At 38.1% G+C, this 26,713-nt stretch overlaps 1 protein-coding gene across 3 annotated transcripts in view; it reads left to right on the top strand.

Annotated features, from left to right (window-relative positions):
* Positions 1 to 26,713, top strand: part of ZNF143 (zinc finger protein 143) — a 49,874-nt gene that overhangs the window by 1,923 nt on the left and 21,238 nt on the right. Inside the window, exons 2-8 of one of the 3 annotated variants that reach the window (XM_029915420.1) lie at positions 10,895 to 11,009; positions 11,318 to 11,410; positions 12,437 to 12,520; positions 13,048 to 13,128; positions 14,843 to 15,039; positions 15,552 to 15,626; positions 25,078 to 25,197. In XM_029915420.1, coding sequence (XP_029771280.1) covers positions 10,895 to 11,009; positions 11,318 to 11,410; positions 12,437 to 12,520; positions 13,048 to 13,128; positions 14,843 to 15,039; positions 15,552 to 15,626; positions 25,078 to 25,197 — 765 coding nt within the window. Of the gene's footprint in view, positions 1 to 10,890; positions 11,010 to 11,317; positions 11,411 to 12,436; positions 12,521 to 13,044; positions 13,129 to 14,842; positions 15,040 to 15,551; positions 15,627 to 25,077; positions 25,198 to 26,713 lie in introns of all 3 variants that reach the window. The other 2 variants (XM_029915419.1, XM_029915421.1) reach the window with 2 other exon arrangements.

The raw sequence follows: 26,713 nt of genomic DNA, 5'->3' as shown, positions 1-26,713 counted from the left end.
TCTTTCTGATGGTAGCCATCCTACTGGCTATGAAGTGGTATATCTTGTTAATTTGCGTTTCCCAGTGGCTAATCGTGTTGAGCATTTTTTCATGTGTTGATTGGCCATTGTGTATTTTCTTTGGAAAAATGTCTATTTGAATCTTTTCCCCATTTTTAAATCGGATTGTTTATTCTTGAGTTTTAAGACTTCTTTATATAAAAGTCTTTATCAAATAGATGATTTGCAAACAAACTGTCCATAGCCCTTTGCTGTAAGTTGGCATATTGTGAAGTGAACATCATCATGTTCTTCATGGAAAGATGACCTAGCTGGATTGCAGAATTATGCCTCCAGTATTACTTTAGCTTTTATTTATAACATATATGTAGTTTATGATCACCGAAGTTGAACTTTATGAGTCCTGAAGTCTTCATTACTTAATTTTGAAGCTTTTATCTAGTTTTCTTATGTTTATTTATTTTAGTTTTTTAAAGTGTTTATTTTGAGAGAGCTAGCAAGAGTGGGGGAAGGGCAGAAAGACAGTGTAAGAGAGGATTCCAGGCATGCTCTGTACTGTCAGCGTAGAGCCCAATGTGGGGCTCAGACTCCCAAACCATGAGATCATGACCTAAGCTGAGATCATGGCCTAAGCCGAAATCAAGAGTTGGATGCTTAACTTACTGAGCCACCCAGGCACCCTTATTTATTTATTTTGAGACTGCAAAGAGAAAGAGTGGGAAAGGGGCAGAGAGAGAGAGAATCCCAAGGAGGCTCTGGGCTGTCAGCGCAAGGCTCGATTTTGGCTTTGGCTCAGGTCACGATCTCACAGTTCGTGGGTTCGAACCCCAGGTCGGGCTCTGTGCTGACTGCTAGCTCAGAGCCTGGAGCCTGCTTCAGAATCTGTATCTCCCTCTCTCTCTGACCCTCCCCTGCTCCTGCTGTTTCTCTCTTACTCTCAAAAATAAATTTAAAAACATTTAAAAAATTTTTAAAAAGAGTTGGACAGTTAACTGATTGAACCTCCCAGGTACTCCAAGTTTTTTTTTCCCCTTAAATCTGAGGTTTTAATTAGTTCTGAGTCTTTTTGCTCCTGGCATTGTTTCAGGACATAATGATTTCTTAAAGATTGGGTTGTATTCTGTCATTACCTCTTTCTATGCTTAATTTGCTTTTATTTTATTATTATCATTTTTTTTAAGTTTATTTATTTTGAGAGAGAGAGAGAGTGTGCAAGCCAGGTAGGGACAGAGAGGTGAGAGAGAAAGAGAATCCCAAACAGACACAGAGCGTGGCATGGGACTTGAATTCAGGAACATGAGATCATGACTTGAGCCAAAATCAAGAATCAGACGCTTAACCAACCGAGCAACCCAGGCACCCCTAGGATAGCATTTTAAACTTTATTGTACTATCAGTCAAAATGATTTTGCTTTTAAGATGGATTTAGACTGAGAAAGCTCCCTCTCAAAAAAAAAAAAACCAACAACCTTGAAACAGTAATACATTTTTATCCACAGTTTTTCATAAGTCTAATCGCAATTTAAAACTATGCTTCAGTGGGAACTCTGCATCCTGTGGTAATAACTTATCTATTAATGTGTAGACACAGGCGTTTAACTCCAAAGTACTTTTGTGTGTGTGTACTTAAAATACTACTTTACTTAGCACTTAATTTTGCCTAAGCACTGAGTTAAATGGTTTGTTGAGTGGCTTACATATATACACAAAACTATTCATTATGAACCTAAGTCAAGTACTAGAGTTATCCCTGTTTTGCAGGTGAGTCAACCGAAGTTTGGAGTAACTTGTCCAATTATTACACAGCAAAGCTAGGACTTGAATCAATGATTGGCTCAAGCCCAGTCTCTCAGCTGAGTTATTCAGTAACATACCAAGTACCCACCTCTTTAACTTCTTTAAATTTTATTTTATTTTATTTATTTATTTTACTGTTTGTTCATTTTTGAAAGAGAGGGAGAGTGAGCATGAGTGGAGGAGGGGCAGAGAGAGAGGGAGACACAGAATCTGAAGCACGCTCCAGGCTCTGAGCTGTCAGCACAGACCTGATGTGGTGCTCAAACTCATGAACTATGAGATCAGGATCTAAACTGAAGTCAGACGCTTAACCAACTTAGCCACAGGTGTCCCAATTTATGTACATCTTTAAATAATGATGAATGCCTTTGGCCGTGGATTGAAAAAAATATAGAGATCTTATATATAGTGTGGATGTAATGGTCACAAGAAGTTGAAATTATTTAAATTAATTGCAGTTTATATGTGCTATATATACACCTAATGCAGTAGCATATTATAAAAAGTGAGGCACCATGAAAAAAGCACTGAAATAAAAGATGTAGTCTTTAGTCCTGTCTCAATTTATGCAAATGTCCTTATACAAATTGTATTCACTTGGTCTACAAATATTGAGTAAGTGTATACCATGTGCCAGGCATTCTTATAAGCACTAAGAATTCATGGGGGAACAACATAGATGGAGGCCCAGCCATGATGGAACTTAGTGTTCACTTAGAAATTCTGTTAAGCACTATGAAGAAGATAAAATTCTGTGGTAAAGAATAAGGAGGTGGAAGTAGAATGAATATTTTAGATAGGTGACATTGAGCAGTGTGTGCTAAAGCAGGAAGGTCAGCATGGCTGGATGTATACAATGGAGGACATTTGTAAAGCACTGTGTAACATGAATTATATTAAACTCATTAGATATTTATCGAGTATATAATTTTTTAAGTAGGATTGATGCCCAGCACCGAGCCCAATGCAGATCTTGAACTCAACACTCTGAAATTAAGACCTTGGCTAAGATTGAGTTGGATGCTTAACCAACTGAGCCACCCAGATGCCCTGAACATATAATCTTAGGTGTCAAAATTTTAAAGACCCGTAGAACACCGTACCTACCTTAGAAGGCTTATAGTCTAATATGGCAGACTGGATGTGGAGATTAAAGGACTATAAGAGGAAGGGTGCCTGCACGGCTCAATAGGTCAAGCATTCAACTTTTGGTTTCTGCTCAGGTCATGATCTCAGGGCTTTTGAGTTTGATCTCTGCATCAGGCTCTGAGCTGACAGTGCAGAGCCTTCTTGGGATTCTTTTCTCTCTTTCTTTCTGCCTCTTCCTCGCTCTGTCTCTCTCAAAAAAAAAAAAAAAAAGACTGTAATAGGAGAGAAGAGCAGTAAATAATAGGAAACAAGCCTTTCAGCCACAAACGAGGTTCATAAACCTCACTTGTAGAAAGAAAATGGCATGTTTTGTGGTGCCTGGGTGGCTCAGTCGTTAAGCATCCAGCTTCAGTTCAGGTCATGATCTTGAGGCTTGTGAATTCAAGTCCTGTGTCAGGCTCTGCATTGACAGTTCAGAGCCTGGAACCTGCTTCAGATTCTGTGTCCCCTCTCTCTCTCTCTGCCTATCCCTTGCGTGTACTCTGTCTCTCTCAAAAATAAAACATTAAAAAAAGAAGAAGAAGTTGGCATGTTTTGAGTACATCTGGAGTGCTAAGGGCTTAACAATCAGTATTTCACTTTTTTTTTTTTTTTTGGTAACATTATGTCACTTCTGACATTAGCCCTATAAGATGGTATTCTCCCGTTTTTTCAAAAGAGAAAATGGGAATTTGGCAGCAGGATAATTGCCTCGTTGCTGAGCAAGGAGTCAGATGCTAGCATACCAACTAATTAAGCCACATACAGTTGAAACCTATGATAATAAAAATGTGACTAGTATCCATAGTGACCTAGGCTCCAAGCCAAATACAGCAAATACTGTAGGATTCAAATGATGACTGAAATCTGGTTAGTTCAAGGCAGAGACACCATGGAAGAGCCAGTGACAATTCAAAGCTCTTCCCTGTGCCTAGACTGCTCTTTCTACTCTTCCTATTCCTAGGAAATGTTTACTTATCTTTTTATGCCCAAATTTACATGTCATCATCTTTGCATCCCTGAGGAAAAGTTAGGTGCTCTTTACTCTCTTAATGTCTCTGTTTATAATAACTTTTTAAAAAGTAGTTTTATTTTTTTTAAGCCATGAAAGTCACACATGGTAAATATTTTTTTAACTTATAAAATGTATACAGTAAAAATTAAAAGTCCCTTCCCCACTCTACCCACATCTCCTAATCCCAGTTCAATTCACTTGAATTTTTAAATGTATATACAAGTATATATATTTATATGCATTTTTAAAAACATAAATGCAGTCATACCATACATAAATGACTCTTCTGCAATTTGCTTTCCCCCCCCAGTTACCATATATCTTGGACATATTTTCTACCATTTCATATTTATCCCATTCTTCTTCATGTCTGCATGTTTCATTTATGAATATCCTATAGTTTATTTAATTTGTCTTTGGGTGCACTTTTAGATTGTTGACTCCAATTCGTGATTTCACATTTTTGCTATTGTAAATAATACTACTGTGAACTTGCATACTTAAAAGAGTGTCTGCTTAATAAGTCCCAAGAAGAATTACTTGGTTTAAAATTGCATTGGTTAAAAAAACAAATAAATAAAATAAAATTGCATTGGTTAAGTGTCCCACTTCGGCTCAGGTCATGATCTCACAGTTCGTGAGTTCCAGCTGTGCTGACAGCTCAGCACCTGGAGCCTGCTTCGGATTCTGTGTCTCCCTCTCTCTCTCTCTGCCCCTCCCCTGCTCATGCTTTGTCTCTCGCTGTCTCGAAAATAAATAAAACCTTAAAATTTTTTTTAAATAAATAAAATTGCATTTAAAATATTGATAAGTAGGGGTGCCTGGCTGGCTCAGTCAGAGGAGCTGGTGATTCTTGATCTTAGGGTCATGAGTTAAGCCTCACATTGGGTATGGAGATTACTTAAACTTAAAAAATAAAAAATAAAATATTGGTAAGTGGTACCAAGTTATTCTAATCATTATGGAGACACCCCCCCACACACACACATTGTTGTTTTAATTACCTGTTTTCACTTGTCTCCCACCATGGAATGAGGTTTTTTTTGTTGTTATTTTTTTTTGGAATGAGTTTCTTAAGTGCAAGGAAGGACTTCTTTTTTACTTCTCTATATCTCTAAAAGCTTGTGTGCACACACACATGTACTTATATACATGTGTATTAACACACATGTACATATATACACAGACTCCTCAAAATGTCAGCCCTGGATATTTATCCAACAAACATACATTTTTTAGTAGTTGATCATGGTAAAGGTAAAGTCCTATAGGAGAATAATAGAAGATGAAATTTGAAAAATGGATGGGGCCCAGATTGGAGACAGCCTGAATGTCAGACTAAGGAACTGGAATTTAGTTCTTTTTTTTTTTTTTTAATTTTTTAAAATTTTCTTACTGTTTTTATTTATTTTAGAGAGAGAGAGACAGCATGAGCAGGAGAGTCAGAGTGAGAGGGAGACACAGAATCTGAAGACAGGCTCCAGGCTCTGAGCTAGCTGTCAGCACAGATCCTGATGCGGGGCTCGAACCCATGAACTGTGAGATTATAACCTGAGCGGAAGCTGGATGCTTACCTGACTGAGCCACTCAGGGACCCCTGGAGTTTAGTTCTTTAAGTGGTACAACTATAAAAGATCATAGGGGAGGGGCCCCTGGATGGCTCAGCCTCCAATTCGTGATTTCACATTTGTGGGATGGAGCCCTACATCATGCTCTGCGCTGACAGCATGGAGCCTACTTGAGATTCCCTCCCTCCCTCTCTGCTGTTACCTGGCTTGCTCTCTCCATCTAAGTAGACATTAAAAAAAAAAAGATCATAGGGGAAAATGTTCACATCTGGAGGAGTCTATCTTAGGATTCCTTTGAAAGGATCTTTAAGTTCTTGTTCTTCTTTAAAGCAACCCAGGGGTGCTTAGGTGGCTCAGTCGGTTAAGCACCTGACTTCAGCTCAGGTCATGATCTCACAGTCCGTGAGTTCCAGCCCGACTTCGGGCTCTGTGCTAACAGCTCAGAGCGTGGAGCCTGCTTCAGATTCTGTCTCCCCCTCTCTCTCTGCCCCTCCCCCACCCATGCTCTGTTTCTCTGTTTCAATAATAAATAAAAACATTAAAAAAATAAAAATATTAAAAAATAGAAATAGCTATTTCTGTCTAGAAGTATATGTTTAAATTATCCACATTTGGTGTCCTATTCAATGCCTTTTTTAGACAGAAGTTCTATTTTGTTTAGGAGTTGTGTGTTAGGAATACCATCTATAATTTTCATAATTATCTAACAATTATGGTTTGCTTCCCTTACCCATGTAAAAAGAGCAATTTGAATAATAAAATATTAACATATACAGTATTTATCTTAGAGAAGTCAAGTAGAATTTAGCATAGTAGTTTTGAAATCACTTTATTATGAGGTTTTTTTAATGGAGCAGTGCCAGAAGGGGCTTCTGAATATGCCAGAATCTTTCTCCAAATGCTTCTATTCTTCAAACTCCCTGGCGTCTGTAAAAGCAAACCAGGGCATGCTTAGCAACCTGTTGCCTGTAGATATGCCCTTACCAAGCCATGCTCTTGGTGCTACTCTATTGAGGGTTAAGAGAAATATTTTTTAAAGCTCTTTTTTATATCAAGGGTTCAGTTAAGATCAAACTGTCATCAAAACTGGCATTCCTGATGATTAGACCTAGGTGTTCATTTCTAAATTCCTGTCTCTGCTCTCACTTCTTTTTCTCATAAATATTTTTAGCTTTAGGCCTGGTGGACCTTATCTCAGCTCCCTGCCAGTCAATGCCAAATATTCAGTTTCTGAATGGTCCTGGACTTTGGCAGAGCCTTCAAGTTTCAGCATTTCACCCAACCAGTAGAATATTCTTCCCAGTTAAAATTGGTAGTAAAAATTCTATCGCTATATTTTGCCCTTCAGCATCCTATAGAGCCTGTGAAAACTCTACCTCATTTGCCAACACATTCCAACTGCTCTATATTTAACTGAATTACATTTCACCAGTGGAATATACTTAGTCCCTGTGTATATTTAAATGAAACTGAAGAGACTTGAAAGACAGTTTTCCACAAATGCTAATGAAAGCAGTTTAACTGATTCTGCAAACATCAAATGTACAGGATAGCTCACTGTTTTCATGTTGCTATATACTAAGAAACTTCCTCATCCTAGGCTATAACATGTTCTAAAATGTAGCGCAAATGACCAATGTTAAATGAAAAAGCACTTTCTTTTTTTTGAAAGTTTATTTATTTTGAGAGCGTGAGTAGAGGAGGGACAGAGAGAGAGAAAGTCCCAAGCAGCTTCCTAGCTGTCAGTGCAGAGCCCAATACAGGACTTGATCCCACAAACCGTGAGATCACAATCTGATGTGAAATCAAGAATCAGACATTTAACTGACTGGGCCACCCAGGTGTCCTGCGGAGCACTTTTTATAGTAGTATGTTTTGGCATTGAGAGCAGATAATAGAAAGACCTAGTTTCTCTGTTACAGTTAGGTAAAATTGACCTAAAGTTAGGGCCTTAGTTTGACAATTTCTGAAGGGCTGATTTGTGTGGCTCCAAGCAAAGAAACATCTAAAATTTGTTAATCTGGATTTCTTTTTGTATCACTTCTTACCGTGATAAAGATTCCTTGCACTTGGAGTTCTTGCTTTTATACCTGGACCATTAGATTTAGGTTTTCATAATAATTTGTGGTAATATGGTCTTTAACAAGTTAAGCTAAACTTGTAATATCTAAGGGCTTCATATTTTATTTTCTTATTTTTTAAGATTTTATTTTATTTTAACTTTATCCTGAGAGAGCGAGCGAGCAAGAGAGTGCAAGTGTGAGCAAGGGAGAGGCAGAGAGAGACTCGAATCCCAAGCAAGTTCTGCACTGTCAGCACAGAACCTGATATGGGGCTCAAACCCATGAACCATGAGATCATGACCTGAGCTGAAGTCAGATCCTAAACTGCTTGAGCCACCCAGGTGCCCCTAGAAGTTCTTATATATTCTGTATATAACATTTGCTACACTTCTATAGTGTGTTTGTTTTTCTTAGGCTGACATGCATCATCATCATCTTCCAGAAAGGCAGGAAGTTTATCTATTACACACTGTCTTCATGGAGATTCCTATAGTGCCTCAGGACAGCCTCTTCTGTGTCTGATTTTGGCCCATGATTCATGACTAAAGCACATGAAATTGACTACCTTTCATAAGGTGGCCCTTTCTAAAAGTATCGTGTCTATCTTACATGTTCATTTTCACACAATCTGAAAATGTCAGTGTCAGAAGTGATCAAGACATGATGATGGATGTGTGAGCAACTGTGGAGTTTTTCGATCTCTGGCTTATTTTTTTTCTTCACTATCCTGTTTCCCCCATGTGATCTTTTTCTAACAAAGGGCTTTGTATCCCAGAGTCTTTCTGAGAACTTTAAAAATAAGAGGGACCTGCCATCACTTCTTATCTCTGGTAATTGTGCCATTGAACTCATCTGAATGCTTTCTCCCATCACTACTTCATGTATTTGCCAGCATTTTGTGTCCATTCATCTTTCAGTTGCTGTAGCTTTTTTCCCATTAGGAATAAAACTATAGGTGCTGAAATCTTCCTAAAGAAATTTAGCAGTTGACCAGCTTTCAGCCAAGAAAGAAGTTTTTTTTTATTGCAGATATGTCAGTTACCTGTTGATGCTATATATTGTAGTTATTTGAAGATTATATATAACTGAATGAAAATGACAACTTTAGACACTTCTTAATATCACGACCCACATTTCCTTGTGATCTGCCTTTTAAAAAATTCATTTCCTAAATGAATACTACAAAAATCACAATACTTACTACATCTTTATAGGTGTTTTCCCTTCCATTTCCTTATCTAAATTTGTTTCTGTTATATAGTGACAGAGCTTGTCCTGAGACATTAATCTGTCCCAATCCTATTCTCATCACGGATCTTTTTTTGTTTTGTTTGTTTTTAACATCTTTTTATTTATTTTTGAGAGAGAAAACACGCACAAGCAAAGAAGGGGAAGAGAACAAGGGAGAGAGACAATCCCAAGCAGGCTTCTCACTGTCAGCTCATAGCCTGACATGGGGCTTGATCCCGTGACCCAGGGATCATGATCTGAGCCAAAATCAGGAGCTGTAGGCTTAACCGACTGAGCCACTCAGGTGCCCTCTCACCCAGGGGTCTTAACAGCAGTATACTAGTGTTACTTTGAGGCTTCTCTATTAGCTTTTAGAGGTAGCAAGGAAATGTTAAAGTTTCAGTCTGCTCTATGAACAGTTATAGATAAGAATCTTTCAGAACTTTCTAAAAAGTCAGCCCTTAATTGATTTTTATCATAGCTGTGATGCTTTTCTATGAGCCTAAACCACAGTTCCTGACTTTAATTGAAAGAAGCTATAGTTTATAGTGTTTCTTTTTTTTTTTCTTAATGTTTATTTCTTTTGAGAGAGAGAGAGATTTAGAGTGCAAGCTGGGGAGGGACAGAGAGAGAAGGAGAGAGAATTTTAAGCAGGCTCCACACTGTCAGCACAGAATCAGATGCAGGGCTCAACCTCAGATATGACCTGAGCCAAAATCAAGAGTTGGACACTTACCTGACTAAGCCACCCAGGTGCCCCAGTTTATAGTGTTTCTAAAACAAAAATTCTTTAAGTAGTCACAAACATAAATATAATTGCAAATTATTACTATCTGCATATTTTTCGTTGAAATATTGACACTGAAATAAAATCTTTAGACTTAGAAAGTCCTCAGGAGATGCTCTGGCCCAATTCCTTGGCTCAAGGCAGCTAAATTATTCCCCATCTCCTGTTTGAGGCAACTCAAGGCACACAGAGATAATGGGACCAGGAAGTGGAAGAAGGGAGGAAAGGGGTTGTGGTGGTGATTGGTAAAAGAGCCATTCATTCATCCATTTACTCAGCACCTATTGTGTGTCTACTCTGTGTCTAGTACTTTTAAGACCTGTGAATCAGCAGTGACCAAGCAGATAAAAATCCTGGTGCATCTATAGGTAGGTGGAGGGGGGGGGAGTGGGGGAGAGGACAGATAAAAAAACCAAACCAAATAAGTAAATACATGTAATATGTCATAGTGCTATGCAGAAATATGAAGGAGGGAAGAGGGTTAGGGTATATCATGGTTAGGGGGTGGGAGGTGCAGTCTGAAATGAGGTGAACAAGGAAGCTCTCACTGGGGTGACTTTAAGCAAAGACTTGAAGAAGTTCAGGGAATACCAATGAAGATACTGAGAAGTATGTTTCAGGCAGAAGGACCATCAAATGTAAAGGTCCTTAAGCAACAGAACACCCAGTATGTTTGAGGAAAAGCAAAGACATCAGGGTGGCTGAAATGAAGTGAATGAGGTGGAGAGTAGTAGGAAATTAGGGACAAGATTATTGGCCTCATAGGGTGGTGTAAGGGCTTTTAGCTTTACTCTGATAAATTATGAGAAAGTTTTGACCAGAAAAGGGCCATGATCTAACTTTTCCCTTCGAAAGGGCACTCTGACTGTTGTGTTGAGAGGAGACTGGGGAGGTCACAATGGAGACCAGTTAGGATGCGATTGCAGTAATGCGGGCAGGAAGTGGTAGTGGCTGGAATCAGGGAGGTAATGGCAAACTAGAAGTGGCCAGATTCAGGATAGACTTCAGAAGATTGACTCAACATGACTGTGGGAATAAGTGGGGATCTTCAACCCTGTTAAACCCAAAGAACTCTAATTATAGAAACTTTAGGCATGTTACAAAATGATGGGCAAGACTTGTCAGTGTGCTCAGTAGTTTACTGATGAATATGAAAGGCACGCTTTGGACTTTGGGTTAATTCAGCTTATTTTGAACAGTGTTTACTTCTGTAGCAAATTTTTGTGGTTGATAAATATTCTTTGTAGCTTTTAATTCATATGCATTTTTATTTGTTCTCAAGTGCCTATATTTTTCTTCAAGGTAGAAAATGTTGTTAGCCCAAATAAATCGAGATTCTCAGGGAATGACAGAGTTTCCTGGAGGAGGAATGGAGGCTCAACATGTTACCCTGTGCCTGACAGAGGCAGTAACGGTGGCAGGTGAGCAGTTTCGTTTGAAGGGATCATGCGGGTCTGGAAATATCCTTTATCTTAAGGGAGAATGAAAACTCACAATACTGCCTTTACTTCCCTCTTCCTTGTTTAGGAAACACAAAAACTAAGCCTTTCTTGCTGTGGATACTGGGTGCAGTAGGGCAGGGAAATATTTTTTGTAAATGCTAGAAGAAATCCCATTTGAGTCTTACGCAATCTGCCTTATGCCTAATTTTCTTTAAAAAATTTTTAACTTAAACAGCACATACATATGATAGTTATCTAAAGAAAAATAACTATTTTTTTTATAATAGATGGTGACAATTTAGAAAATATGGAAGGTGTAAGCTTGCAAGCAGTAACACTTGCAGATGGGTCTACCGCTTATATTCAACACAATTCTAAAGGTATGTGCCTCATATACAGCCCGTGGGTTAATACCAGCAATTTATAACCTCAGAGTTCGAGGGGCACCTGGGTGGCTCAGTTGGTTGAGTGTCTGGCTTCAGCTCAGGTCATGATCTCACAGTTCATGGGTTCGAGCCCCGTGTTTGGATTCTGTGTCTCCTTCTCTCTCTCTGAGCCTCCCCTGCTTGTGCTGTCTCTCTCTTCTCTCAAAAATAAATAAAAAACATAAAAAAATTTATAACCTCAGAGTTTGAACATCTGGCAGCTTACCCCCCTTTCCCAGTCCAGCCTAAAGATGCCATATTGAATATTACCATTGCGTATGGTAATTTTTAAATAATTTCAGGTTAACAAATTTGTTTTGATGCTTTGGGGACTATCTTTGAGATATTTGGAATACACTCTGGGGTGTAAAAACTAGTGGGGAAGTGTCCCCAACCTATTTCAAGTAAGACTTTTCTTTTGTACTTCAGGTTTTTATTTATTTAATGTTTTTAAGAAACATGTATAGGAGAATAGATGTTTGATTTTATTTATATAACATCATCTGTAAATCAGTATCTCCTTGCTCCAAGAAATAGCCCAATTCTCAAATTCCTAGTTTTGATGGACTCCTACTAAGCATGTGTATACATAGTTAAGGGACTTTCAGCACCCAGGAATGAGAATGACATATCTGTCAGTCTTCCCAGGTCTAGCTTCTCTGTAGTCAGTGTCACTGTTCCTAAGTGGCTCCAAAAGGTAAATAGAGATTCAGCTCACGTAGCTTGCTGTGATGAGCCACTCTTCCTCTTGAACTTATTTAATTGAAAATTGTAGGGGAGGAAGAATGGCTGAGGGAGGATTTTCTGCTTTCTATAGGATCACTGGATGTGTTTTTGAATTGCTTCAGAACATTGAGGGAAGAATCAAGATGAACATGATCTTAAGTAGTGTATGTTTTTATAGTTGATACCATTTTGAAATTGTATAAAATTTAAAATTTTTGCTTGTGCTAATTTATTGGCTTAAATCTTTTGTTCCAGATGGAAAACTCATAGATGGCCAGGTCATTCAGTTGGAGGATGGTTCTGCTGCCTATGTTCAACATGTACCTATACCTAAAAGTAGTAAGTATTTGATACTTACCCTCCTAATTCTCATACTTCAGGATTTGTTACCTCCAGCTGCCTCTTACTGCCTAAACTTGGTTCAGGTCTCTAGTCTTCCTTTTGAAAGAAGAGAGCAGTAGGTGTCAAAGAGACAATCTCAAGACCATTTTTACTTCATTGAGACATTCTCTCAAAAATAATAAAAAGAAGTTACTGGACTACATTCCAGAGATAAATGGACAGCAGTCCTAAGTGAATATTTCTGTCTCTTGAGCTAACTCCTACATGTGTCTCATTTTCTTCTTTTCCCGCCTTCTTTTAACTCTCTTTATTCCCTAGCATGTAGTCCGAAAACAAGTATTCTAATATCTTTTTACCAAGCACTTACTTAGAGCAGCTTTACTAAGAAAACTAAACATTCAAGGACTCATAAAGCATGTATAGGTTTTTATAATGTGTTTAACGGTTTATTGACTCTTGTTGCTGAGTTATTAGAATGTACTGAGAAGACCTGGGATCTAAATGTAAGCATTGTTCTTGAGCAGGGGACAGTTTGCGTTTAGAGGATGGTCAAGCAGTGCAGCTAGAAGATGGGACTACAGCATTTATTCACCATACCTCCAAAGGTAAAATAACTTCGGAAATAGGAATAAGGGAGAAATCGGAGTGTGGGAAAATAAGACCTGCCTTTACATGCTGAATTGCTATCATGTAAAAGAAAACTTGTCTTTGTTCTCTGAAATATAAGACGGCAGATTTTGGCACAGTCGAATGCAAAACTTTCTAGTAAGTTGAGCTGTCGAGTAACAAGTTGGAATAGCAAACTTCAAATTTTTTAAAAAATTTTTAATGTTTATTTTTGAGAGCATGAGTGGGGGAGGGGCAGAGAGAGAGGGAGACACAGAATATGAATCAGGCTCCAGGCTCTGAGCTGTCAGCACAGCGCCCGACGACGTGGAGCTCTAATCCGTGAACTGCGAGATCACGACCTGAACTGAAATTGGACACTTAACCAACTAAGCCACTCAGGTGTTACCCTTTATTTAAGAAAAATTTTAATGTTTATTTTTGAGAAAAGGAGACACAGAGTAGAGGCTACTTTTCAAATATGAAATTAAACATTAATTTTTATTAAATTATTAAATTGTTTATTTTTTTCCTCTTAAATGTGATATTTTTTAGGAAAACCCTTTGCCTGTTGAGTTGGTTATTAAATAAAAATTTGCGTGCGCCTGGGTGGCTCAGTCAGTTGAGCATCTGACTCTTGATTTTGGCTCAGGTCATGATCCGAGGGTCGTGAGATTGAGCCCTCATTGGGCTCTGTGCTGAACATAGCGCCTGCTTAAGGTTCTCCTTCTCTCTCTCTGTCCCCCTCCCATGGTCACATGCTCTTTCTCTGTAAATCAGTCAGTCGCTCAATCAAAATAAAATCCTAAACTCTTTTTGAAGCAAAGAGGGCAAAAATGTTGATGCTTTATATTACTTCATGTAGGGAGGACCAGGGGTTTGAGGTGGAATGCCTAGGAGTAATGAACACAGCTCTGCAGCCAGACTGGGTTCAAATTTGGGTCTGTCATCTTTTACCTATGTGACCTTGTTCAAATTAGTTAACCTCCCTGTGCTTTAATTTAATCATATGTAGAATGAGTATAAGTATCCACATTGTACAGTAGTCTTGAGGATAAAATGCAAACATTTGTAAAGCACATGGGGTATTTGTCACATAGTAAATGCTCAGTAAATATTAGCTATTATTACCTTATAAAATATTTTATAGAATGACATGTTTTAGAAAGACTGTAGTTGTGAAACCAAAGGGGGACATTTTTTAAAAATTTAGAATACTTGAATTTATAAGTAAATTTGTTTAATTAAAATTGAGAACAAATAAACTCTGAATTTTTTTCTTTAGCAGTGGGACTTAGTCAGGTTCATTTTAATTGTTTAGATTCATTATTTCATAATGCTGTATATATCCTGGTGTGGTTAATTATTTAGAAGGGGAAAAAAAGCCCATGGACCTTGGAGTCATCCTGACACGAGTTTAGATTCTGGTTCCTCTACATACTGATTTTGACTGTTAATTGTTAGTTTTTTAAATTTTCTGGTTCCTAAGGAAAGTGGCTTTACTTCTGCAAACCTCAGTTTCCCTTTTATGGAATGAGAGTGGTGAATATACCCACCTCACCGAATTATTGTGAGGAGCAAATGAAATCACATGTTAGGCACATGGACCAGTGCTCGTAGAACTGCTCAGTAAAAGTTCATTCCCTCTTCCTTTAAGTATGTAACTCTATCAGACTTCCTTTAATTTAATGCCATTCTCTTCCACTCCCCCAGATAGTTATGACCAGAGTGCATTACAGGCAGTTCAGCTGGAAGACGGCACCACAGCATACATCCACCATGCAGTGCAAGTCCCGCAGTCTGATACCATCTTGGCAATTCAGGCTGATGGCACAGTGGCAGGTCTGCACACTGGGGATGCCACGATTGACCCCGACACCATCAGTGCTCTGGAACAGTATGCAGCAAAGGTACAGCAATTTACAACGTCAGAACATCCCACATACAGCTTCTTTATTTTTCATTAAAATAAAACCAAAAAGTATACTTTATCAAATAAGAAACTAGCAATTCAAAGTCAAAATCAGATAGCCTCGAGGAGATCAGCATGCATTTTAAGAGAAGTGAAGTGCAGAAAGAACTATTTGAATAAAGATAAAAGGAATGGAATAAGAGCTTCTAGAAAAGAAGTGGTGACAGGTAACTCACAAAAAGATATATATTCAAGATGAGTGCCATGATAGAAAAAAATAAGGTATAGATGGAACAGCTTATAAATTAAGAAGCAGAAATTAGGGATTGGAAAACATGCATTGAACATATATCTTTCATATAACCAAAAGGGTTCCTCCCCCCACTTTTTATAGTAGAAAATTTCAAAAATACACAAAAATAAATGGTAATGAATCCCTGTGTACTTGTCACCCGGCCTGAAGAAATATCAAAATGTAAAACTTCATTAAGCTTTATTTTATTCCTACAGGTGTCCATTGATGGAAGTGAAAGTGTAGCAGGTACTGGAATAATTGGAGAAAATGAGCAAGAGAAGAAAATGCAGGTATGTAAAGCTACTTTTTTATATAAGAATCTCTTTCTCTTAGCATTTCCAGGCCCTTCTGTGGATGAAACAATAGCCAACTCACTTTCTTCCTAGGAAACTCTTTTCAGAGAAAGAGTGTTATGTATTAGGCAGTAGCTTTTTCGAACTACCCCAAATCTCAGAATTCATTATGTGGATGCAGAGTAGCACTAAAGAAATAGAAAAAATCACAGGAATTCAAATGAAGTTTGTGTTCTGCAATCTAAGGCAGTTTTGGAGACCAGATGATCTTTTGACTGCCTCCACCCATGGCAGTTTGTGCATCCTTTTTCTAGGGCTCCACCTTTCCTGGGCCTTACTCACCCTCACTGCTTTGTTCTTTGTAGTTTTTTTGTTTCTTCTGCTCTCATCTGATTCTCTACATACTTTCCTTTTCAACTTTTGAAGAAAAGGTCCAGCCTAGCTAATCATCGTTGTTCCTACTGTGTAAAGCTGTTTATGCTTTTTGTACCAGACCACTTCCCAGGCCATGGGTTGGCTAACCTTATTTTAGACACTCACCCTGGGTCCAGTCATTGGTCATCTCTTACCCAAACAACAGCCTACAGCAGCAATGCCTCTAGACGTTTTGTGGAAAAGATTTTATAGTAAATACAAAGTACGCAGACGCTTTCTGGGACATGTACAAGTGAAAAATCCAAAACTTAGATAATTCTAGCTTCTGTTTTGAATTCTGTGTTTGTGGGGGATGTGTTTGGGTGGGTGTCTTAGAGCTTGTGTATAATTAGTGGAGCACATTCTTTCTTTAATGCTGCTCCTTGAGAAAAATACCAGTTGTTATCTCTAATATTTTTCTGATTGCTCCCCCATAATAGTTGTTTGCATTCTGTGAGAGTTCTCTCATACTTAACTCCTATTCTAATATTACTGTTTCAGGGCCACAATTTTAAGTTGAGCACTGGCATCACACTTCACATGGAGTGATACTTTCAGGGATTATTAAGAATTTACATTTATAATATTAGTATATGATAAAGTAACTGAAATCACTGGTAGAAATTTGACACTTCTAAACATTGCTGAATAGCCAGTATTTGTTTACTCCCTGAAATGGTATCATGAAGCAGCAGTAGTATAAACACAGTTTGCAATTTACCAGGCCCATCAGCTTTGAAACTGTATGATTCTTGGCGAATTTTTCAAGTTTTTGAATTCATAAAATGAGAACTATTTTTTGAACTGCAGGGTGTCAAATCCATCTAAGTCATACTGTACTAAAATGCAAGCATAGTATAAATACATTTTAGAGATGCAGGTCAGTGCCTTAGTGTCTATCTCTTATTAGTGACTAATGATTATGTTTTTAAATAATGTAATTTAAAAAAATTTTTATGTTTTTATTTTATTTTGAGAGAGAGCGAGCAGGGGAAGGGCAGAGAGAGAGGGAGACACAGAATCTGAAGCAGGCTCCAGGCTCTGAGCTGTCAGCACAGAGCCCGACACAGGGCCTGAACCCACAGACTCTGAGATCATGACCTGAGCCAAAGTCGGATGCTTAACTGACTGAGCCACCCAGGTACCCCAATAATGGAATATTTTTAAGGATAGACAGTTGTAGCTATACTTGTAGTAAACTAATATAGAATGGGTCTTACAAAAAATGAGTGAATTTACCACTGGGTTGTATAACATTATAATATACTATTATCATAAAAGTCTTTTACCATTAGTAATTAACTTCTGGACCCAAAAACATAACTAGGAATTCAGTACTGCTAAAGCAAAATGTCATTAAAAGCCCTGTATAACCATTTGGTGTTAGTGCTAATAGACAAACAGAAGGAAATTGAATAGGATTTTTTGTAACTGTAGCTTTTTCTCCTTTGCCCTTTGTACCTCTCCTTTACAGACTAGATGTGTGCTGTCCATTAGGGTAGCCACATGTGACTGTTTAGCACTTGAAACATGGCCACTTAAAATTGAGATGTGTGTGAGTGTAAAATACACAGCACTTGAAGACTTATGAAAAAGAATATAAAATATCTCAGTAATTTCTCATTGATCACATGTTGAAATGATAATATTTTAGGCATATCTGGTTAAATAGAATTACTAAAGTTAACTTCATCTGTTTCTTTTTAGTCTTTTTAAGATGTTTATTTATTTTGAGAGAGCAAGAGAGAGAGCAAGCAAGGGAGGGGCAGAGAGGGAGAGAAAGTAAGTATCCCAAGCAGGCTCTGCACTCCACAAAAACCTGATCCGGAGTTCAAACTCATGTACTGTGAGATCATGACCTGAGCTGAAATCAAGGGTTGGACACTTAACCGACTGAACCACCCAGGTTCCCCTCTTTTTACTTTTTAAATGTGGCTGCTAGAACTTTTTTTTTTTAATGTTTTATTTACTTTTGATACAGAGAAAGACAGAGCATGGTGGGGGGGGGGGACAGAGAGAGAGAGAGACCCAGAATTGGAAGCAGGCTCCAGTCTCTGAGCTGTCAGCCCAGAGCCCAATGCAGGGCTTGAACCTACGAACGTGAGATCATGACCTGAGCTGAAGTCGGAGGATTAACCGACTGAGCCACCCAGGTACCCCCTTTTCTAATTATATATGTGGCTTGCACTTGTGATTCGTATTTCTTTTCATCATATTAGTGTTGGACCAGAAATTCATGAATCTTTCATCCTTTATTTTTTTTAATGTTTATTTTTGAGAGAGTATACACAAACAAGGGGAGGGGCAGAGAGGGGGGATAGAGCATCCAAAGTGGGCTTTGCACTGACAGCAGCAAGTCCAGTGTGGAGCTTGAAGTCACGAACCTCGAGATCATGACTTGAGCTGAAGTCAGACGCTCAACCAACTGAGCCACCCAGGTGCCCCAAACCTTCATCCTTAATATAGTTTAGTACCATATTTGAGGTTGAGAGCCCATTACATAGGTCCAAATATCCCAAAAGAACCACTGCAAATAAGCTGTAACTTCTTGGATTATCTCTTGTTACTCCTGCTAGAATGGTTAAGAAGTAACTCTGTGCCTGGCTGAACTTTAAATAATAAACAATAAAAGATCTGTAGCGAATGCAGTAGATTTTTTGTAAATAGTCTTGTTTCAAAGCTCTAGACTTTTCATTTTGATGCTTACAGTTGGGAACTTTCATCCATCTTTAACATAAACATACTAGTTATGCTGCTGAGCTGATACCTTACATGAAACCAAATTTCATAAGACAAGAAAGACCTAGAGTTTCAGGTGCTGGGTGGCTCAGTCAGTTAAACATTTGACTCTTGATTTCGGCTCAGATCATAATCTCATGGTTCATGGGATCGAGCCCCAGGTTGGGGCTTTCAGTGAAGAGCTCACTTGGGATTCTCACTTGGGATTCTCTGTCTCAGCCCCTCTCCTGCTCAGCCTCTATCTCAAAATGAATAAATAAACTTTAAAAAAAAGAAGACTTAGAGTATGCAAAGCAGCTGTGCTCCTATGGAGGCAGTTTTGCCACCCCCCACCTGGAGACATTTGGCAGTGACAACTTTGGTTGTCACAATTGGGGGAGTATTACTGGCATCTAGTGGGTGTATGTCCTGCAAGGCATAGGACAGCCCCCACAAAAAGAATTACCCTGTTCAAAATATCAGGGGTGCCCAGTTTGAAAACCCTGATTCTCTATTTAAGAATGCCCATGTGTTCTTTTGTGAAAACTGTAAGGATGATGGAGGTTGAAGTAGCACACATGTATAATAAAAAATCCAAGTAGAGTTTGTACTTTGCCATGTAGTAGATGTGTGACTGAACAAATTACGTGACTTCTCTAGATCTGAGGTTTTTGGGGGTTTTTTGGATCTGAGATTTCTTATCTGCTAAATGAAAATAATAATAATGCCTTACCCATCTAATGAGATTATGAAAACCAAATAAGATTTTCATTTGATTCATATTCTAGGTAACATACGATGACATAATTTGTTACGGTGTCAGCATTATATAGCATTGTCGATGCTTTACATATTCTCTTAGAATACTAAGACTTTTTTCATGATTGCCATTACTTTTGACTTCATTTGAAACTAATTTTATTTACATTGAAGATCAAAGTTCTTTAGCTTGGTACTTTTAATCAGAGCTCTAATAACTGGAAAACACAGAAAGCCAGTCAAGCGAGCTTAGGAAAAAAGAGATATAAGGATAGAGCAGAGCTTATAAGAAGTAGAGAACAGGAACTGCTGAACAGCAGGGCTTCACAGGAACCAGAAGTGCAAAGAAATCAAGACTAGAGGTTAATCTCACTCCTGTCTCTCCCATTCCCTCTCCCTCTCCTCCACAGCATCTCTCTGCTCCCTTCTTTTCTCTGCAGTTAGGCTTCCTCTTTGTGTCCTTGAGTTTGCATGTAGCTCATCACAGCCTTGCTGTCTCAGGCTTCCCACCCAAAGTCAACTCAGGATTTTCCTTTATTTCTTAGGTCAAATTCCAGGGAAGGAAAATTCATGGACTTAGCTTGACTTTATAAGCTAGGCCACATAGGGCATAGACCACAGTCCATCCTTATATATACCATCTTTTCTGGTTATCAGAGTCTATGGGTGAGGTGGCAGATTTTCCCAGAACATGGGTTAGAGAATTACCCCCAAACCTGCCTGTGGATATAGGCAGTTTGAATGTGGATCATATTTCACATATATTTTCTATACTTTTCTCTAACTATGTGATCTTGAAGAAATGAACCTTGTTTTTTTGAGCCTTTTCCTTTCATCTCTAAAAGAAAAGTATTTAATCAGTTGTTATTAATCAGGGACAAACATGAGATTGAGCTATGGAACTTTTAAAAAAATAATTCATGACTGGGGCACCTGGGTGGCTCAGTCAGTTGAGTAACCGACTTCCGCTCAGGTCATGGTCTCATGCTGTGGGTTTGAGCCCCATGTCAGGCTCTGTGCTAATGGCTCAGAGCGTGAAGCCAACTTTGGATTCTGTGTCTCCCTCTCTTTCTGCTCCTCCCACACTAACACTCTGTCTCTTTCTCAAAAATAAACATTAAAAAATTTTTAGGGGGGGCGCCTGGGTGGCTCAGTCGGTTAAGCCTCCGACTTTGGCTCAGGTCAGATCTCACATTCGTGGGTTCGAGCCCCGCATCAGGCTCTGTGCTGACAGCTAGCTCAGAGCCTGGAGCTGCTTCCGGTTCTGTGTCTCCTTCTCTCTCTGCCCCTCCCCCTCTCATGCTCTGTCTCTCTCTGTATCAAAAATAAATAAAACATTAAAAACAAAGGTTAAAAAAAATTTTTTTATAATAATAAAAAATTTTAAAAAATGACTGAGATCAGTTTCCAAAGATTTGACCAGTAGGTCTGAGATACAACCCAGGAATATTTTTAAATAATATTTTTAGATTTTTTTAATTCAGAAAAGTATAAAGAAAAAACCCAAAATGACCAGTGATCTTACTATATAGATAGCTACTATATACTTTTTTAAAGAAAAGATAATCATGTTAACTTTTAGAAAATCCATTTATGTTGTCTTCAGTTTCTTTTGTCAGTGTTCTATAGTTTTCAGAGTATAGGCCTTTCACCTCCTTGGTTAAGTTTATTCCAAGATATGTTATTCTTTTTGGTGCAGTTGTAAATGTTCCTGTTTTCTTGATTTCTCTTTGTACTTCTTTGTTATTAGTGTCTGTAGAAACACAGCTAATCTGCATATTAATTTTGTATCCTGCTACTTTACTGAATTCATTTATTCTACTAGCTTATTACTGGAATCCTTAGGGTTTTCTGTGTATGATACCATGTTATCTGCAAAAAGTGAAAGTTTAACTTTCTTCTTTTTAATATGGATGCCTTTTGTTTCTTTGCTATGACTGCTATGGCTAGACCACTTATTTATACCATACACAAAAGTAAACTCAAAGCGGAGTAAAAACTTAAATGTGAGATCTGAAACCATAAAACTCATAGAAGAGAATATAGGCAGTAATTTCTTTGACTTTGGCTATAGCAACATTTTTTGTAGATGTGTCTCCTAAGGCAAGGGAAACAAAAGCAAAAATAAACTGTTGGGACTACATTAAAATGAAAAGCTTTTGCATGGCAAAGGAAACCATCATAAAACAAAAAAGTAATTTACTGAATGGGAGAAGATATATGCAAATGATGTATCCAGTCAGGGGTTATCCAAAATATGTAAAAAAACAACACCAGAAAAACAAATAATCTGATTAAAAATGGTCAGAGGACCTAAAAACACTAATTCGAAAAGATATATGCACCCCGTGTTTATTACAGCATTATTTACAGCAGCCAAGATACAGATGCAGCCCAAGTGTCCATCGATAGATGAATAAAGAAATTGTGGGGTATGTAAAATGGGATATTTTGCGGCTATTAAAAAAAAAAGAAATCTTGCCATTTGTGACCACATGGATGGGACCTAGAGGGGATTATGCCAAGTGAAATAAGTCAGGGAAAGACAAATACCTTATGGTTTCACTTATATGTGGAATCTTAAAAAAACAAGTAAATAAATTAACAAACAAAAAGCAGAATCAGACTTATAAATGCAGAAAACAAACAGATGGTTGCCAGAGGAGAAAGGGGTGGAGGGATGGACAAAATGGATGAAAGAGGGGAGATACAGGCTTCCAGTTCTGGAAACGAATGCAGTGAGGGAATAAAAGGCACAGCACAGGGAATATAGTCAGTGGTATTATAGTGTTGCATGGTGACAGATGGAAGCTACACTGTGGTGAGCATAGCATAACACATAGAGATGATCAGTCACTGTGCTATAACCTAAAACTAATGTAACATTGTGTGTCAACTATGCTTAATAAAAAATATTAAATTAAAAAAATGAATCAAATTGTACACTTGAAAAAAATCCAAATGGTGTAGAGAGGTAAAAATAAAACGTGACTAATAATCATTGGTAGAAATTTCTAGGGTGTTTTGTTTGTGTTTTAAGTCTTCCTGGCAATTCTAAGGTGTCCCATGATTCCCTAAAGGTCCCTCTGTTGCCATGCTTCTTTGATTAAGTCCTTTCTTGAAAGAGAACGTACTTTAAAAAATTCTTTAAGTTGCTTTCATTTTATCTTTCTGCAGGAGTATAAATTATTTACATCCTAAGACAGAAATTTAACATATCAAATAACAAAATTTCTATCTGCTATGTCCATCAGGCCTTTATAGTAAATGGAGTTTTAAGATCTGAACTAGGCAGTAAAATCACCAGTTACCCTCAACCCCGCCAGGTCTCTCACTCTGTGACTACAGAACTCTGCCATTTAGTACTGCTGGGCTACCTGAGCGCTGTGGGGTTAATAGAGTGAACTCTAGAGCTAATCTGCTAATCTGCTTCAAGTCCTATTTCCCAGCCTTGGACTTTGGGCAAGTTACATTACTTAACTACCTTGAATCTCATTTTTCTTATTTGTAAATCATAGGAAATATTTAATTCATTGGATAGTCGTAGAGGACCAATAAGACAGCGCATGCAAAGCACCCACCACAGCACATCCCATAAAGCACCTCTTCAATAAATGGTAGTTAACCTCTTTATTATCAAACTCACTTTGGAATTCAGCCCTTTATTTACCAGGGTGATTTGTACCTTCTCAGGACCCTAGGATGTTAAAGCTAGGAAGGACTTAGCACTGCCTTCTTCTCCAGCGGTTTTCAAGCTCTGATTTTTGTGGAGGGTGAAGTCCTATGGTTTCTTTGAGGTCCCTCAGGGGCTAGCAGAGCTCTGAGCCACCCATGCCTGCCTGGGCCAGCAGAAGCAGGATTGCCTTTATCTGTTTTGCACAGTAAACTGCTGTGTAAGATTTCATCTGACAAAGGAATTTTTAAAATGTTTAAAAAAGAAAAAAAATTACTTAGTACAATATGTTCTTTATACAGACAGGCAAACTAAACCCTACATGACTTGCTCAAGGGCACACAGTGAATTTATTGCAGAGCTAAGGTTATCTCTTAAATCTCAGAACATACATAAAGCAAGACAGTAAAGAAGTCATTTTCTGTAAATGGTTTTAAAAGATAATTAGTGTGTCACTGGTGGTAGCTTCTCTGTTACCTTTGAGACATTTCCCTGTGGTAATGTATCATGTTTTTCTTTAACAAAGACTATATACATCCTTTAGTGAAATAGCTGATACAGCCCTGAAATACCTGTTATAGCGTTAGCCTATTAATTTAGGTTTTGAAATTTGGAATCTGTCCGTCTTCACCCATAAAATATCTGCAGAATACTCTATTGCTTTGAATTCCATGGTCATTGTCCTAGGCTGGTTGGTTTTCTTTCTATCTTCATGATCATACAAACTTCTTTTAGTCTCTCCTTGCCTCTTTTGTCTTTGACTTTCTCACACGGTTACCAGAGTTCTTTTTCTAAAACACAGAGCTGATCTTGGTCAATCCTTTACTTTAAAAAAGTTAATGCCTGGAGCACCTGGCTGATTCAGTCAGAGGAATGCCTGGCTCCTGATCTCTGGGTCATGGGTTGTGGGTCCAAGCCCTGCACTGGGTGTGAGTACACAAACAAGTTAATCTAAGAGTCTTAATGCCTGCTTTTGCTTTCATTGTCTAGGTTTACTCTTCAGAATGGCATCTAAAGCTCTTCCGGAATGTGGTCCTCATCTTCCCTTTCTTTTTCCTGTTATTCATTCTATCATATAGACATAACAGTCTCATAGTAAGTTTCCACTTCCTCCAGCCGCCTTTCCATACTTTGGTCATATTCTCTTTTCTGCCTGGACTGCTTGCCTCCCCCCATCGTTTTCACTTCTAGACAGCTTGCCTTAACCTACAGCTCTGTCACCCTAGGGCCCACAGAATGGAAAGTCATTATTCCATTTTTAGGGCATCTTAATTTCTAAAATAGGTGATCATCTTTAAAAAGCTTCTAAAATCAGTACAGTTGTTTGAAGTCTTGTGGTGTTGAGTCCCAGAAAAATGATGTCCTACTGAATAAAGGTTACAGAATAGGAGCATATGGATTGTAATGTCTCCTGCAGGTGACCCCAATGTCATAAGCCTCTCTTTTTCGTTGTTTTTGCTTTGATATGCTTTTGAAATTAAAAATGCTCTTTATGTTGTTTTTGGCATATATGTCCTAAATTTTATATATTTGTGTATGTATATGTATATATATATATATATATATATATATCTCCCTTAAGCATGGCACGGAATAACTGCATACAGTGGAGATGCTAGCTACTTGAGTCGATGTTTCTAGGATGGGAACAGATCTGTGAGCTCTAGCTATGCCCCTTTGTGGATCTCCTTTTGATTTCTTCCACAGCCGCTGACCAGCCGCAGAACAGAATTAACCAGCTGGCTCAACATGACAGAATCTTTTTAAAATGATGATCTGGGTCTGAAAACACTCATTGCAGTTTTATTTTTTTATTCTGAAAACAGTAATTTTATCTATTTTTTCTGTATAAATAATTTAAATCGTATATTTTGTTTCATCTAGATTGTCTTACAAGGACATGCAACAAGAGTAACTGCTAAATCTCAGCAGAGTGGAGAGAAGGCATTTCGATGTGAATATGATGGATGTGGGAAATTATATACAACAGCTCATCATCTTAAGGTATATAGAAAAGGAAATGCTGTATCTAGTAGCGCAATACCTAGAACATTGAATGCCAACATGATATACTTATAGCATTTAAATACTGTTGTTTTCCCTCTCTTACCAAGACATAGACACACACACTCATACACAGATCACGTGAAACCATATGCAGATTTCAGAAACTGTCAACGCTTTGAGCATTTGGACTATGTTTTCTTCATCTGTTTCCCTAATGTCCATAATACTACCAGGCACATGGTAAATACTCTATATATTGGATTATATTTTTGTCAGATGTGAAATTTATATAATTTTACGAGAGAGATACATGTAATCATTCTGTTAACAGTGATTTACTGAAATCTAGCAGAAGTTGGTGTTAATGTATCCATGTGTCAAATATATAGGCCAAGTATTTTGTTTGCAGCTAAACACAACCATAACTCCATAGCTAACATTTATTGAGTAGCTTAGTGTGTCAAGAGTGTGCATTTAGCATATTTGGAGTCACAACCCTAGAGCTCATCTCCATTACTTATTACTGTGTCACCATGACATGTTACTTAGCATTTTAGTACCTTATTTTCCTTTATGGTAAAAGTACCTTCCTCACACCATGCTTGTGAGAAATAAATAGGTAGATACTGTATATGTACAAGTACTGAAAAGAATGGCTTGGTACATGGTAAACGTACAGTAGATGTTGGCCATTGTCATGATCATTTGTCACAGCAGCCCTCTCTGGTAGATACAGTTAATGTCTCAGCTTTACAGAAAGGACTTTGAGGCTTAGAGAAGGCAAACGCCTCATGGTGAAGCCTTGCCTCCTGGCAAGGCCCCTGTAGCAGCAGCCTCCACACTCTTAACCTTATATCATGTAGCCTTTGCCTATGCTCTGATCCTAGCTCTCCTTGTGTATATGTTCCATACAGACACCTTTTACCACCATAGGAAAACTCAAACCTCTAATGCTCCTGTTCCTTATTTAAAATGAGTACTTCGTGGGCCGCCTGGTGGCTCAGTCGGTTAAGCATCCAGCCTTGGCTCAGGTCATGATCTCATGGTTCATGGGGTCGAGCCCCATGTTGGGCCTTGTGCTGATAGCTCAGAGCCTGGAGCCTGCTTTGGATTTTGTATCTCCTTCCCTCTCTGCCTCCCTGGCTAATGCTCTTATCTTTCTCTCAAAAATAAATAAACATTAAAAAAAATTAAAATGAGTACTTCTTAACATATACCATTTAGCATATTGAGAATTGTTAGGCTACAGTTTTTGAGACAAATTGTCTTTTGTTTCTCAAAAAAACCCATATAAACAATAAAATACAGTTCACCCTTGAACAACACAGGTTTGAACTCTGCAGGTACACTTATATGTGAATATTTTCAATAAATACAGTACAGCACTGTAAATACTATCTTAATAACATTTTCTTCTCTGTAGCTTACCGTGTTGTAAGAATATAACATATGAAATAACATGTTAATCAACTTTATGGTATCAGTAAAGTTTCTTCTCAACAGTAGGCTGTTG

Source organism: Suricata suricatta, chromosome 11, assembly GCF_006229205.1.
Source record: "Suricata suricatta isolate VVHF042 chromosome 11, meerkat_22Aug2017_6uvM2_HiC, whole genome shotgun sequence".
In the NCBI taxonomy this organism is placed as follows: Eukaryota; Metazoa; Chordata; class Mammalia; order Carnivora; family Herpestidae; genus Suricata; species Suricata suricatta.
Note: the sequence above shows the minus strand (reverse complement) of the source record. Positions and strands in the feature narration are given on the sequence as shown.